The sequence below is a fragment of the Nycticebus coucang genome, chromosome 7 (assembly GCF_027406575.1).
Source record: "Nycticebus coucang isolate mNycCou1 chromosome 7, mNycCou1.pri, whole genome shotgun sequence".
In the NCBI taxonomy this organism is placed as follows: Eukaryota; Metazoa; Chordata; class Mammalia; order Primates; family Lorisidae; genus Nycticebus; species Nycticebus coucang.
The window spans coordinates 3958901-3975471 of NC_069786.1; the positions used below are offsets into that span (position 1 = coordinate 3958901).

General features: G+C 38.0%; 1 protein-coding gene across 2 annotated transcripts in view; it reads left to right on the top strand.

Annotated features, from left to right (window-relative positions):
• CSMD1 (CUB and Sushi multiple domains 1) overlaps nucleotides 1-16571 on the top strand; it is a 1787407-nt gene that overhangs the window by 1673124 nt on the left and 97712 nt on the right. For both annotated transcript variants that reach the window (XM_053598050.1, XM_053598051.1), the window contains exon 49: nucleotides 9069-9257. In XM_053598050.1, coding sequence (XP_053454025.1) covers nucleotides 9069-9257 — 189 coding nt within the window. The remainder of the gene's footprint in view (nucleotides 1-9068; nucleotides 9258-16571) is intronic.

Genomic DNA, 16571 nt, shown 5'->3' on the forward strand with positions numbered 1-16571 from the left:
TCTCTCTCTCTCTCTCTTTTTCTTTTATCCCTTCATGCTCTTCATTCTTCTCATCCTTTTAGTTCTTTACCAAAAGGGCACTTAAACACCTTAGGTCAGAGGCATCATAACTTAAAGATGAAGAGAAAATGAAAGGAAAAAGTAGGACCAGGAAATAGATCAAAAGAAAACACTCATGAAGAAGAAATAGCGGAAACATTCTGGCAATATGAAAAACCAGACCAGAGCAAAACCCCTCCCCAAGGGATCATGTGGTAGCTAATGCAGAAGATTCCACCTATAAAGAAATGTTAAAAATGACAAAAGGGGAATTTAAAAATTTATGGATGATAAAAACAATGAAGGAAATTGCTGAGAAACTGAAAAGTAACCAAAAGGAAATCCAAAAACAAAATAAAATAAGACATGAATGATACGAAGAATATAGAAAAGATAAAGCAGAGCTAAAGGAATTGAAGCAGTTAATCAGGGAACTTAAACATTCAGCACAAAGTATCAAAAACAGATTAGATCATGCAGAAGAAAGAATCTCAGAGGTAGAGGATAAAGCTCTTGAGCTAGCTCAAGCAGTGAAAGGGACAGAAAAAAAAAAGAGAGAAAGAAAGTAGAGCTTTCACTGACAGAATTCTGAGTCTCTATGAAGCATTCAAATATATGAGTTATTGTTATCCCAGAAGTGGAAGAGGAATGCCCCAGATGACTGGAAGCCCTACTAGAGGATAGCATAAATGAAAATTCCCAAATATCACCAAAGATTCTGACACACATTTGACATAGGGTCAATATCCCTTGATTCTAGGTCATCTCAACTCCAACAGAGCTTCTCCAAGACCCATTGTCATGAATCCATCCAAAGTCAAGAGGAAAGAGTAGATTTCACAAACAGCTAGGAGGAAGTGCCAATTGACCTACAGGGGCAAGTCTGTTAGGGTATCTGAGGACTTCTCAAATGAAACTTTTCAAGACAGAAGACAATGGACATCTGCCTTTAATCCACTTAAACAAAACAATTTTCAGCCCTGAATTCTATATCCTTCTATGCTAAGCTGTAAAATTAATGGAAAAATGAAATCATTTACTGATATGCAAACATTGAAGAAGTTTGCGAAAATAAGACCAGCTCTACAGGAAATACTTAAACCTATTCTACACACTAGCCATCACAATGGCCACTAGCAAATACACAGAAACTAAAAGATAAAACCTAGCTTCCACAAGGATGCAAAAGATAAAACCAAGCAATGGAATTTCACAAAATAAGATGAAGAGAACTCCACCACACTTACCAATTATCTCAATAAATGTTAATGGCTTGAATTCCCAAACATTCATTTGCTGTCTGCAGGAAACACACCTAGTCTTGAAGGACAAATTAAAAATCAGGGTTAAGGGATGGAAAATATTTTTTTCAGGCAAATGAGAATTAGAAGAAAGGAGGGATTGCAATCTTGTTTTCAGATACAAGTGGAAATAAAGCAACTAAAATAAAAAAAGGCAGAGATGCACACTTCAAATTACTCAAGGGATCAATACAACAAGAAGATATTTCCATTGTAAACATTTATGCACCCAACTTAAATGCTCCTATCTTCTTGAAATGACCTTAATGAGTCTGAACAATATGATATCCCATAACATCATAATAGCAGGGGACTTTAACACTTCTTTCACAGATTCTCTAAACAGAAACAAAACAAAGATACGAGGTACTTAAATGTGACCCCAGAACAACTGTGCTTGATAAACATACATAGAACACTCCACCCCAAAGCTAAAGAATATACATTTTCTCTTTGGCCCGTGGAATATGCTGCAAAATAGATCATATCATAGAATACCAATCAAACCTCAACAAAATCAAAAGATTTGATATTTTACCTTACATTGTCTCAGACCACTAGGCAATATGTGGAGCTCAACTCCAACAAAAATTGTAATTCCCACACAAAGGCATGGAAATTAAACAACCTTATGCTGAATGACAGTTGGGCTAAGGAAGAGAAAAATAAGGAAATCATTAACTTCCTTGAGCATAACAACAATGAAAACACAAGCTACCAAAAACTGTGGGACACTACAAAAGCAGTCCTACGAGGGAAAAACACTACATTAGATGTCTACATCTGCAAAACACAAAGAGAGCACATAAATATCCTAATGAATAATCTTAAAGACATGGAAAAGGAAGAGCAATCCAATCTCTAACATAGCAGAACAGAAATAACCAAAATTTCATCAGAAATAAATGAAACTTTAAATAAAAGAATTATTCAGAAAAATTTAAAAAACAAAACTTGGTTCTTGGAAAAGATAATTGAAATCAATAAACCATTGGCCAGATTAACAGAAAGAAAAGTGAAATCTTTAATCACTTCATTCAGAAATGAAAGGGGGGAAATAACAACTGATACTTCAGAGATACAAGAGATTATTTCTGACTACTACCCAAAACTATATCCCAGAAATTTGACAATGTGGAGGAAATGGACCAATATCTGGAATCACACCATCTTCATAGACTTAACCAGGAAGAAATAGATTCTTGAACAGACCAATATCAAGCATTGAGAGTGCAGAAACAATAAAAATGCTTCCAATAAAAATCCCAGAATCAGATGGGTTCATGTCAGAATTCTATCACACCTTCAAAGATGAGCTTGTATACTATACTGCAGACCCTATTCCAAAACATTAAGAGAGAAGAAATCTACCCCAAGACGTTCTATGGAGAAAATAGCACTTTGATTCCAAAACCAGGAAAAGACCTAGCAAAAAAAGTGAACTACGGACCAATTTCACTTACGATTATCAATGCAAAAATACTCAACAAATCTATGATCAAGTAGGCTTTGTCCATGGGATACAAGGTTGGTTTAACATACAAAAATTCATAAATGTAATACACCATGTCAATAGAAGCAAAAACAAAGACCGTATGATCCTTTCAATAAATGCAGAAAAAGCATTTCACAAAATTCAGCATCCTTCTCTAACAAGAACACTGAAGAAAATAGCCGTAGGTGGCACATTTCTTAAGCTGATCAAAGCCATCTATGACAAACCCACAGCTAACATCATACCGAAGTGTGTAAAACTAAATGCTTTTCCACTTGGAACTGGAATCAGACAAGGATGTCCACTATCACCACTATTATTCAACATAGTGCTGGAAGTTTTAGCCAATGTAATCAGGCAAGAGAAGGAAATAAAGGGCATCCAAATGGGAGCAGAGAAAGTCAAACTCTCCCTCTTTGTTGATGAAATGATCTTATACTTAGAAAACCCCAGAGACTCAACCACAAAACTCTTGGAAGTGATCAAGAAACACAGTAACATCTCAGTGTATAAAATTAATGTCCACAAATCAGTAGCCTTTGTGTACACCAATAACAGCCAAGTTGAGAAGCAAATCAAGGACCAATTCCCTTCACAGTAGCTTCAAAGACAATGAAATACTTAGGATATACCTAACAAAAGTGGTGAAAGATCTTTTCAAAGAGAATTATGAAACCCTAAGAGAAGAAATTGCAGAAGACCCTAACAAATGGAATAACATACCATGCTCTTGGCTGGGAAGAATCAACATTGTCAAAAAGTCTATTATACCCAAATCAATCTACAGATTCAATGCAATCCCTATTATAATACCAACATCATATTTTGAATAACTGGAAAAAATAGTACTTCATTTTGTATGGAAACAGAAAAAGCCCCATAAAGCTAAGGCTATTCTTAGTAATAAAAACAAAGTCAGAGGCATTACCCTACCTGACTTCAGGCTATATTACAAGTCCACAGTAAACAAAACAGCATGGTGTTGGCACAGAAATAGAGACATAGACATATGAAAAAGAATAGAAAAACCAAGAGATGAAACCAGTCTCTACTTGCCATCTCATCTTTGATAAACTAAACAAAAGCATATACTGGGGGAAAGAACCACTATTCTACAAATGGTGCTGGGAGAACTGGATAACCACATGTAAAAGGGTGAAACTCAGCCCACACCTTTCACCCCTTACAAAAATTGACTCAAGGTAGATAAGAGAATTAAATGTAAGACAAAAAATGATAAAAATCTTAGAAGAAAGTGTGGGGAAATCTCTCAGTGATGTTGGAATGGGGAGAGATTTTCAACAAAGCCTTCAGTGGCCATCACAACAACAAAAATTAACTAATGGGACTTGATTAAGCTAAAACACTTTTGCACAGCTTAGGACACCGCAAGCAAAGCAAAAAGACAACCTTCAGAAGAGGAAAAGATATTTGCAGTGTGTCAATCTGACATAGAGTTGATTACTAAAATCTACAGAGAACTCAAATTAGTCATCAAAAAATAGAGACATAGACATATGAAAAAGAATAGAAAAACCAAGAGATGAAACCAGTCTCTACTTGCCATCTCATCAAAAAAAGAGTAAACAATCCCATCTACCTCTGGGCAAGAGACCCAAGGGTACATGTCTAATCTATTGTGTGTAGAGTATAAATGTCTTAGCTCAATAATTAAGTAAGTGAGGTGAAGGCTACTTTAACTAGTTTGATACAAGCATTCCAAATTGTATACAAAATCAGCACATTGTACCCCATAAATGCATTAATGTATACAGCTATGATTTAATAAAAATTAAAAAAAAAATAAAAAGAAAAAAAAGAACCTTCTCTGAGGAAGCCAGACAAATGGCTAACAAACATTTGAGAACATGCTCATCATCCCTAATATTAGAGAAATGCAAATCAAAACCACCCTGAGATATCATCTAACCCCAGTGAGAATGGCCCACATCACAAAGTCTCAAACCTGCAGGTGCTGGCGTGGATGTGGAGAGAAGGGAACACCTTTACACTGCTGGTGGGACTGCAAACTAGTACAACCTTTCTGGAAGGAAGAATGGAGAATCCTCAAAGAACTCAAATTAGATCTCCCATCTTGAAATCCCATTACTAGTCATCTACCCAGAAAGAAAAAAAAAATCCTTTTATCATAAGGACACTTGTACTAGACTGTTTATTGCAGCTCAATTTACAATTGCCAAAATATGGAAACAGCCTAAATGCCCACCAACCCAGGAATGGATTAACAAGCTGTGGTATATGTATACCATGGAATACTACTCAGCCATTAAAAAATGGAGACTTTACAGCCTTTGTATTAACCTGGATGGAAGTGGAAGACATTATTCTTAGTAAAGCATCACAAGAATGGAGAAGCAAGAATCCAATATACTCCATTCTAATACGAATGCAGTAGATGAGCTAATACAAGGGGTGGGGATAGGGGAATGAGGGATCAGGGAGAGGGGAGAAGGGCAGGAGAGGGGGGTCACAGTGTAGGGCACACTTCTTGGGGGTGGACACAATTACAAGAGGAACTTTATCTAATTACGGCAATCAATGTAACCTTATTCTTTGTACCCTCAATGAATCCCAAACAAGAAAATAAATATATAAATAAAATAAAATGGATAGCATAGAGAACAAAAACATTCAAAAAATAGTGTAATCAAAATTAGTTTAAAAATATTTAGTTTTAAATGTTAAGTGAACAAACAGAAGAGATAAGTATATCACTGTTATTTTATAAATGGTAATAATCAGTTGCTACTTTCAGTGACATCCTTTTATCTACCTATATGCCTCTTCCCACACATTCATGCTACTTATTTATTCATACCTATGCACACATATCAGCATATACTTAATAAATACATTCATTTTATTTTTTATCAGAATGGAAATTATATTTTAATTAATTTGCTGCCATTAGCTATTTGTATCAATTAATTAATCATCAAATTTTTAAGCCCACCAATAAATTTATGACATATTAAATTGTATGTACAATCATCGATGTGATCCGACCCACACTAAAGTTTACACTCCCCTACCTGAGCAGTAGGCAGGCTTTTAATTGTTGAAGAATTTTTTAAACATTTATTTTGTATTAATACAAGGGTCCAAATGATTAGATAACAAGCTAAAAATCTAAACTTTTCTCAAAATCTTGTACAATGCCCATAGCATATGAGTTTGTTTTCCTTAGAAACATGCTCATTGTATACATTAAGTAAACAATGCATGTTGACAGAGGTTTTTTTTCAGTTTGTTGCCCTTGATAGAGTAATGTGCCGTCACAGCTCACAGCAATCTCCAGCCCTTGGGCTTACATGATTCTCTTGCCTCAGCCTCCTGAGTAGCTTGGACTACAGGCGCCCACCACAACGCCCAGCTATTTTTTTGTTGCAGTTTGGCTGGGGCTGGGTTCAAACCCACCACCCTTGGTATATGGGGCCAGTGCCCTACTCACTGAGCCACAGGCGCCACCCAGGATTGTTTATTTCTATGTTGGAGTTTTCCATCTTCGTGATGAGAAACACTCTGAGGAAGGAACAGTCTTGTTAGTTTTGTTAGTTGGGAGGCATCAGGCAATGGTTAAAAAAAAAAAAAAAAAACACCTAGGTTGTAAAAGGCCCTTGTCATGAGAACAACAGGCATAAAATTTTTCCTCTAGAGAGTTTAATAAAATATACTCAGACCTTTGTTATGAAGAGCACAGGAACAGTGATTGGATTTGCATTCATCAAATTCCTTGTTCCAAAAAATAGGTACATAATTAGACTTTTAAAGCTGTTTGAATTTATTTCAAATGTGTAAAAATGGTCAGTGCAAGGAAAATCATGGCAAAGATAATGTATCTTGTTTTATCTGAAGCAAATTACTGCATTGCCTGGTGATGGGATAGTACCTTAAATTCTGAGAACAATGATCTCTAAGTCTTTTGAAGAATATTTTCACTCATCATACAGGAAGGCCCACTTTGTTCAACTGTATCTAGGGAGGGAGACTATATAGTTTTATGTTTCCTTCAGTGGATATATACCATACAGATTATACATATGAGCTCTTGGTGAATATGCATAATGTCTGACAGATATATATATGAACAGCTTTTCACTTAAAATTTAGCAATGCAGCAATCCCTGCTAGAAGTTTACCAGCAGTAATTTTTGAGCATTAATGAAATGAATTTGCTTTGAAACTATTACCACGTGGGCAGGGAGATCTAGCCCATGGCAATATCCACATTTCACACCCCCAATCTTAGTTTGTCTTATGCCCATGAACTGTTGATCTTTTGGACGTAAGAGCAACATAATTGATCCCTATAATTGAAAATCCAGCCTAAAAAAAGACAAAGCAAGTGTCTGTCTAATGTGCTTCCAAGGCAGTTCAATAATCTGTGTTCAGGGAACGCCGAGTTAGTCAGGTTCTCTCAGCGCTGGGAGAGCACATGGGAGTGTCCATATCAGGAGAGTGAAAAGACCAGCTAGGCTGGCATCCACCAGGATCTCATGGGTATCTCTGCCTCCCAGGCTTCCCCCACCCTAGAAGCCTACTTTTCTTTCTCCATTGTCCATTACGTTCTTCCAAAGCTGGGCAGGGAGGGTGAGGATTGGGCACTGGTGGGGAATCGGCAGGCGGTGACTGTGTTTCCAGCTTCCCCTTTCTGATGCTGTGCTATGATTTCCCCCATGAGGCACCTTCATTTCTCGTTCTGGGTGAGTTCGGAAAGTAAAGGTGTCTTGAGAGCCTAGTGACAGAAGAAACATAGGGAAAGAAAACATATAGTTGTCAACCACCAGAGAGTCAGATAATTGTGGTCCGTGTCCTAGACTACAGTGACACCCAAGAACCTCGGTGTCTCGATGCTCTCTCTGGGTGTTTGAGATTTTATTATCTCTAACGTTGGGGAAGGGTCTACAGTCTAATCCTTCTTCTGGTTATTCATCATCGTTCATTTCACTAGCCCAGTGTTTCTGCACAATTGGTCTTCAGACTGGCCGATTGTACTCATCCTTTTCTTAAATTAAACATTTTGGTTCTTTCAAAACCGAGATGAATCTGGTCAACTGTAGGTAGAAAATGGCCTGTCCAATGGTGGTGGGAAGCAAGAGATTCTTAACAATAGTTAGTAGATTTTTACTCGTTAAAAATCAGCCCTTTTGAGAAAACATGAAATGGTATCTTGGAACTTCATCCAACTGAGAATATTCTCGGAGGATGCTTCTGTTAGGAACGCGATTGACAGTGCAGGCCAGAGGTACAGGCATCACTTCTGAGCGATGCTACATACAATAGGAGACCTTCAAAAAGTTTCTTGTGAACCTATTGCTGAGGAAAGCTACAACGTTAAGCACCCAGACGTGTGCGCGCCTTTATACAGAAGCCCCACAGGGAAGTGGAATACTAAAACTTCTTCTGTAAAAGGAAACCTTGAGTTTCTGGTTCTTAACGACTTTCCCCATTTTATTATTTTAATTCTTCTGAAGGCAGTTCCTAAGACTTGCTTCTGTAAGGATGAGAAGTGTGTCTAAATGTGTAAAAGAGATGCGGGGCCTGTTAGCTGTGGAAATGTTTCGTTCCTTGTAGGCAAACTCTTACTGTAAAAAATGCCGGTCTCTAATTTTAAAAACCCACAAAGGGAATGATTAAAGTTATTAGAAGATGTTCACTGACCCAAAGTAGTACATTTTCCTCAAAGGTTCTGTGCCCTTCCCATATGTTAGAAAAGAAGCTTGACATTTACATCATGGTACAATCCCTAAGGTACGTTTAATCACAGCAACAGGGAAAAAGCTAATGGCCTAGATTATGAAAATGTTACACTTTTTTATATTCTCCATTTTAGCAATACTTTTTGTTACATGTTGAGGCCTTCTTTTGTTTCACACGTGGAGCCCTACCCTGTACCCCATTATCTCTTACTCTGCTGATGGAGAAGCTCATTTCAGTGGGTAACCAGCTTTAGAGAAGTGAGTGAGCGTGTCCAGTCTGATCCTCTGGGGATTCCCACGCAGGGTTGCAGTTGGGTGTCCACCTTTACGCTGATTACCAGCTGCGGGAGGTCTACACTTCAGAGGAAGACTTGCTTTTTAGAGCAGATTTCCATGTTGGTGTTCGTTGATACTCTCTAAGGAGTATTTTGTTACCAAGTGCTTGCCTAGGGAAAGGCATTGGCCATTTGCTGTGTGTCTGCTCACTTACGAGTGTGTATTTGCTGCCCACAGCGCCTTACTGCAGCTTGGCCCTCAGCCTGAAGGATGGTGGCATCATAAACAGGACCGCAGGGGCGGTTGGAAGTCAAGTGCATTATTATTGCAAGCCTGGGTACCGACTGATCGGCCACAGCAATGCCAGCTGTCAACGGAACCCGCTCGGCACATATCACTGGGACGCCCTCCCCCCACTCTGCCAGGGTAAGCAAGGCACCTCTCAGCCCCACTTGGCCTCTGTCTATCATTTTTATTCTAGTCACATGCTGAAAATGAGTGAAGCAAGGACTAAGGATGAAAGGTAAGAAAAATTGAATGTTGCCTTAAACAGTATCAGCTCGACATATGTCTGACCATGAGGACATTTCTGACATTTGTACCGAGCTTGACGTAGCTCTAGTCCTGAAAGCAGAGGATGGTTGGACAGTCCCTGGACTCTGGGGACAGTGATTCTAGTACTTACTCGTGCACCATGTTTGAAGTAAAAAATGTGGCCTCTGGTTATGATTCAAAATATTTTTTCTTAACAATTGTGTTAATATAAAAAAAAAATCCATTACTGAAAACTCATTTTTCCTGTTTTGTTTAAAAACTCATTCTTTGGATCATAAACCCTGTATTTGGTTTGCTTTCGGTCATTTAAATTTAGAGCTTGTTAAAGTTGACATTAATATTTCATGCTTTTGTTTGCATTTTATCTATCATGTTCATAAAAAGAACAGGTTTTCAAATACAGCATTTTAATTGAAGGCTTTGAAGTCATGAAATTTTCATAGTTTTGTCTTATCAAGGTTTATATTAATAAAGTAATATATTAGTCGTTGAAAGCTAATTATGATTTATGAGTGGAGACTTATATTGGCTCTTTCATTTCTTGTTCATTAGATAATAGATTTTTTGGTATTTGCTTATAAGTCGGTGATAGATCCTTATCAGACATCTTATAAGTGTCTTTAACCATAAGAAATCAATCAGGTATTTGTATTATTTATATTTTATCATCAGAAATTCTTTTTTTAATATAAAATGAAGGTAAAGATAGATCCAAGAAGCTTACCTTGTTAGGAATTTTTTTTTTTTCTTTTTCAGTAGAAAAAGAAATGCTTCTCCTTTGCTTTAAGTTTTCTCTGAGTGTGTTTATTCCTCCAGCATTGCTAAAGAGAGCTCAGCTTCCACTCAGGGAGCACCAGCTGGGCTCTGCCCCATTGGCATGAAGACCAGAAAGCCATGTTAACCAGTTTGATGAAAGTATTTCAAATGGTATATATAACCATTGCTTGGTACCCCATGATTACATTAACGTACACAGCTATGATTTAATAATAATAATAATAATAATGATAAAACCAGAAAGCCAGTGGCAAAGTAGGAACCCAAAGAGCAGTCTGGACACAGGCAAGGGATCAGAGCAGGGTGGTCAGGCTCCTGAAATCATGTCCTTCCCTAAAGAGGCTGAGTCCAAACAGGGCCCCATGCTCCATATGCTCCCAAGGTAGAAGCAGGAAAAGACGCTGGACTGGGACCTTTGTGTGATGGGAGGGACGTGTGAGAGGGGCTGACAGGCACACATCAGTCTGTCTTCCTGACCCTCGGGGAGTTCCGACAGCTGTCAGCGAGGTGGGGGAATAGCTTGCTGACCCAGTGAGGGTTGAGAAGGAATAAAGGACGTCAAGAATACGGTCTGTGGATACGTCTGGTCCTCTCTTCTTGCCTTTCCTCCCACGGCAAATGACTCAGAAATAAAAACCGTGCACTGAGACCAGACCCCTCTGAAGGCTCCGCGGTTTGGCTGAGGAACGTGAGCAATGGTGATGGCCGGGCCTCCTCTTCACGTCAAACATTTTTGAGAAGCAAGCAGTTGTGTGCGTGGGATCCCGGAGCCAGCTGACGTGTTCTGTAAAAACTATTAGAATATCTTCCTTCAGATTTCTTCTCAGAGACAGAAGACCTTTGTGAATGTCTTCTCAGATTATGAAGTATTTTAGTAATATCATCGTTCTAACACAGACTCATCATTTCCACACTTTCTGCTAACCTTTCTGATAACCAGAGAGTTAATATGATCGTATTCTTTCTTCATAAATTTTGACCTTTAAAACCTGGAGGGATCTTAAAAACAATCTCGCAGAAGTGCTTGTTTTTATGTGTGTGAGACTGGGACATATAAAAGTTAAATGACCTAAATAACCATAAAAACGTTGGTTCAGAATCTAATCCTTCTGCCTGCCTGGTTAGTATTTAACTGAGTGGCTTCTTGCCAAAAGAAATTCTACTTAGAGCAGAGTATTACAAATATGAATTCTGAAATTAATCTACATTTTAAGTGCTTAAATTCATTTACTGTGGGAGAGTTCTTTTAGTCCTCACTTAGATATTTATAATTTGTGTGAATAGTGTTTTAATTATAATATAAAATATTTTACTCATATGGGAGGTCGTAGTTATTAAAATAAAACAAAAATAATGTAGAAAGTAGGATTTTTTTGAACATTGGATTTAACGGGGGTGCCATCAAATACACATTTTTATCATTTTAAAAATAACATTAAACTTCTCAAATAGTAAAACTTACTAGTTGGATATATAAACACCACTGAGAACAAATTATAAAAGCTTAAATAGCAAAAGGTTGTATATAACCTATATTAGCAACATACATCGAAAAGGTCTTTTGCTTATTCTTTTTTTTTTTAATTTTAAATCATAGCTGTGTACATTAATGTGATCATGGGGCTCCATACACTAGTTTAATAGACCGTTTGACACATTTTCATCACACTGGTTAGCATAGCCTTCCTGGAATTTTCTTAGTTATTGTGTTAAGACAATTATATTCTACATTTACTTTATTCTTAAAGAGGCATTAAAGTTGATTTAACTGAATTTAATACAAAACATAGATGTGATTGCTGCAGTCTGTACTGAGGGAGATTTGATTTATTTAGTATTACCTATTCATGTTCCTTTTGTTCCTTACACAATGCAGAACTTTGACATAGCTGTAGCAACCTGGGCTCATTCAGCATAGTTAGCAAGAGACTGTGTGGGCTTGGCCTTCCTCCCTTCTGTCATGACTCATCCAGGATGAGCTGTGTGCTATGCTAGAAAAGTCCCATCAACCAACAAATGTGTTGAGTGGTTGTGTGGGCTAGTCAGTGAAGAAACAAAATAAATGAGACTTGTTTCTTCCCAAAGGACGCACGCCTAATCATGCAAAAGAGAATTACTAATTATGCTAAGTGCCATCGTGAATGCTAGACCTAGACTATGCATTCGGACACTAGGCTGTACAGAATGAATTACACAGAAGCAAAATCCTTCTTGAGGATTCTTCTTGGCAGTTGATTTCTTTTCAGATGAATGTCTCTAAGAAACATGATGAGAAAAAAGTTTTCAATCATCGTAACTTCAAAAAGTTATTTTTAGTTTAAATGTGAAAACACTTTAAAAACAAGAAGGCACTACAGATTATCATTGATTTGTTGCGATTTTCCTTCAGTGTTAACAAATAGTAAGGAAAACCTATTTTCTATTGAGTTGTTGGTATCTTGTTAGTGATTTAATGTCTAAAGGATAACATATGACATTTAGAGAATTTTTCATTTTCAATTTTAAGATAATTGAAGATTGTGTTCAATCTTTTTCAAAAAAAATTTAGGCGGCGCCTGTGCTCAGTGGGTAGGGCGCCAGCCCCATATACCGAGGGTGGCGGGTTCAAACTTGGCCCCGGCCAAACTGCAACAAAAAAGTGTCCAGGCGTGGTGGTGGGCACCTGTAGTCCCAGCTACTCGGACGGCTGAGGCTGGAGAATAACCTAAGCCCAAGAGCTGGAGGTTGCTGCCACGGCACTCTACTGAGGACGACAAAGTGAGACTCTGTCTATAAAAAAAAAATCTTTCAACTTTGTGCAACAAGTTAATATATGTAGGTGAATTATCACCTCCTTTATGATCCAGATCTGCTGACAGTTCAAGCTATATGCTGTGAAGTCAAAGACTGGTGACCTCTCTCTTTGAAATATGTGGAACTCGACAGGGGAGAAGCAATTTTCAGTAATGTTGGATCAGTGGCTGTAGTGCCACACCCTTCCCACTCAAGTCAGCACAGAAGTCTTTCATGATTTTATTATATCTTTGCATATATTACATTTACCCTTATATATAAAACCAGGAAATGAGAATTGCCATGCAGCAAAATTACAGGGATACAAGTTTAACTCTGATTCTTATAGGCTTAAAACGCACTATCCAAAAAAAAAAAAAATGGTCCAAACAGGGTGCATGTTATGAAGAGCGTGTGTCTGGTGTAATTTCTTGACATATTTGTTTTTATACACTGGCACACAAGCGAGGTGATGCAAATCAGAGGTCACGTTTGTGGATTAGGGCTGTCGTTTCAGATCTCAAGCCTCACACGAGGACCGAGGAAGACACGCCTACTTTCATTTCAGCTCAGACTTACCTCTGAGTCGGGCACTGCAGCCACTGAGATAAATAAGACCTGTTCCCAGCTCTCAAAGTTCTGGTCACTGTGGAAGAGAGACTCACAAGCTAATGGTTACAGTCCAGGGTGACAGTGAGCAAGAGGAGATAGTCATGGAGCAGAGGTAGCCTGACGGCCAGGAGAGGTCCCCTGTTGGGACATTCCAGCTGGGATTTGAAAGGGGGGGTGTCATGGGAGGACACAGGGTTGGGGGAGTGAGCAGGGCTTGGAAGTGTCCACTCCAAGTGTCCATCGCTCCACTTTCTGTCCTGTGGTTGACATGAATCCATTCCAGGCAAAAGAGATCAAATCCTGTCTGCCTCTTAGACAGATCCTTGGTGGTTTGAGGGTTGGTGGGAGTGAGCCCTGTCTAGAAAACAGGGTGTGTATGGACCATAGAGGCATGTGTTTGGGTGATATAATACAGTGAAATTGGGTTTCACAAGGGAACAAAAACTGAGCAGACCTAGGAAATAAAGTTAGCAGAGAAAGCAATTTTGGGTGACATTTTTTGTCTTGTTTGTGACCGCTGGGAGTGTTTGGTACCACTCACTGAAGTAAGGACAATACTGAGAAAGGGGCTTTAGGAAGTTGATTGTGACTTGCCACACTCCAGACACCTGTGGACAGGCTCTCCACAGAGGAATGTTTGGTGCAGAGACAAGGTGAAGTTATCAATAAGGAAGTGGTAGATTAAATTAGTTTAAGATCCTAGGTGCATCATTCTTTATTTTACATGAGATGTTTGACTTCATAAGTTATGTAAGGACCAATTCAAATGAATAACATTGTAATATGCAGGTAATTAAAAAGAATGCTTCCTGCTGCAATAAATTTTAAACTGGACAGCCCAACCACAAAATGAATAATCTCTGAGACTCTGACAGGAGATCACAGTTAGTCAAAAGCAGTTGTAAATCCTGTAATAAATCATGTAGAATGTCTTTAGATAATTGAGAATTTAATTACTAATATGCAAATGTTGAAATATTTTAAGACCTTCACCCAGCTTTATAGTCATCATAGTTATTTTAATTACTTTCATTTGAAAATAGGAAACTTGAAAACTGAAAAAAAGAGAAAAATAAATTAAAAGACAAGTATTTCTTTGTCATACTAGAAACATAAGATCTGTATTAATAAATTTAATATTTCAATTATCCTTGAGTTTGTACACAATTTTTTTCTCCATGATTTATTATCATTCTATTTATTCTTACATAAGAATAAATATGTTATATATTTTCTACATTCATTAAGACTTACATTTTTCTCTTTTTTGTTGTTGTTGAGATGGATTTTCTTTTGTCCAGGCTAAAGTGCTGGGGTATCATTCTAGCTCACAGCAAACTCAAACTTCTGGACTCATGTGATCCTTCTGCTTCAGCCTCCCAAGTAGCCTGGGACTACAGGTGCACCACTGTGCCAGATGGAGTCACACTATGTTGTTCACACTGGTCTAGAGCATCTGGCCTCAAATGATCATCCTGCCTCAGGCTCCCAAAGTGCTAGGAGTATAGGTATAAGGCACAGCATGGCCTAGTTTTTCTTTCAAAAAAAAAAATGTTGAGAAGAATATTTTGAAATGTTTGCGAAATGCAACATTTGCCTTTTAGTAAATGAGCAAAATCAAAACCTGAAATGTGAGTTCATTTTCTTTTAGGCCCCTAACCACTGATCTTACAAACTGTGTCTGTTCTCCTGTACTCCTCAAACTCTAAGCAAAATACTCTGTCACTTGTAGCCATTTGGTAAATATCTCAAATAAAAATAAATCAATAACCCTCTTACTGTCTAAGACATGTATTTGAGACTGATATTTTTCCATGTAAAGATCATTTACCTCGTGTCACAATTTATTTTGTTCTCTTCTGTTTTTATTGACTTATTATAGACACATAATTTCGAGAAAAAAATGACTCGAATTTGAAATCAGAGGACACCTTGTGGGGACCAGGTCCCTCAAAAGTAGTCGCATAATGCTCAGGAAGTCTTAATGTCTTGCACCTGTCGCCTGCCATGAAAAGTCAGAATTTTGGTATGTGTCAGAACTATTGAGAGGATTGAAAATAACGTGGACAGAACCTTCAGCTATTACGTCCATGTTGGTGGTTGTTATGAGGTCTGGGAGGGACTATGTGAGACACCTGCTCCAAACTCTGCTAGAATTGTGTGACTCGAGGTGGCAGAGCCCAGGCCCAGCTTACAGCTCTGGACTCAGCTCTTTCCAGATACTTTGATGGCCTGTGATTAGTGCTTGGATTAACTAGAGTTTCACGACAGATCCTCTGTGAGTGAAAAGATGCAGCAGGCAAGATGGATTTTATTGGTTTCTGAGAACTCCAGGTTGTTTTTCTCACTTTGCTTGACCTTTTAAATTATTTCTCTCAGAAAATCTGTGTGGGTTTTTATCATCCTTGATAAAGCCAGGCGGATCTTCTTCCATCCTTGGGCTTCATTTCCTGCCTTAACACAAGAAACTCTGCCAAGCAGCTGCTTCCATTACCAATACACTAATCTTATTCATCTTAAAGAAAAGCCTGAATTAGAACTGAAATGTTCTGTGTTATCGCAAAGATCCAGTTAAACTGGTACATCACAGTGCATGACTTTCAAGTTCCCCACATTCAAGAGAAAGCAATTCCCAAGTAGCTATTTTTAAGCTATGATTCTCAGAGCCTCTTTATAAGTGATAGCTTTTGCTTGGAATTAAGCTTATCTATTGTTTATTTATGCTTTGCTAGCATTTTTTAGGCAATAAAGAGTAGAAAAAACAATCTTTCTCACAAATCATTTCTGTTCTTAAAGTCAAAATTTCAGGCTAGATGGAGGTGGATGCCTGTATTCTACCAATGCACGGGACATTATGAAAGTTTTGAGAGGCACAAAAATCAAGACATTTAAAATCTGTGTGGATGGGAACAAATGAAGCTCCATTCCAGTAACACTGTTAGCTGAGCAAGTTGAAACTTGCATGGGTGAATCAGAAAAGACACTGTCGTCTGTGTTTCTTGGAAGTGAAATAATGGACCATGA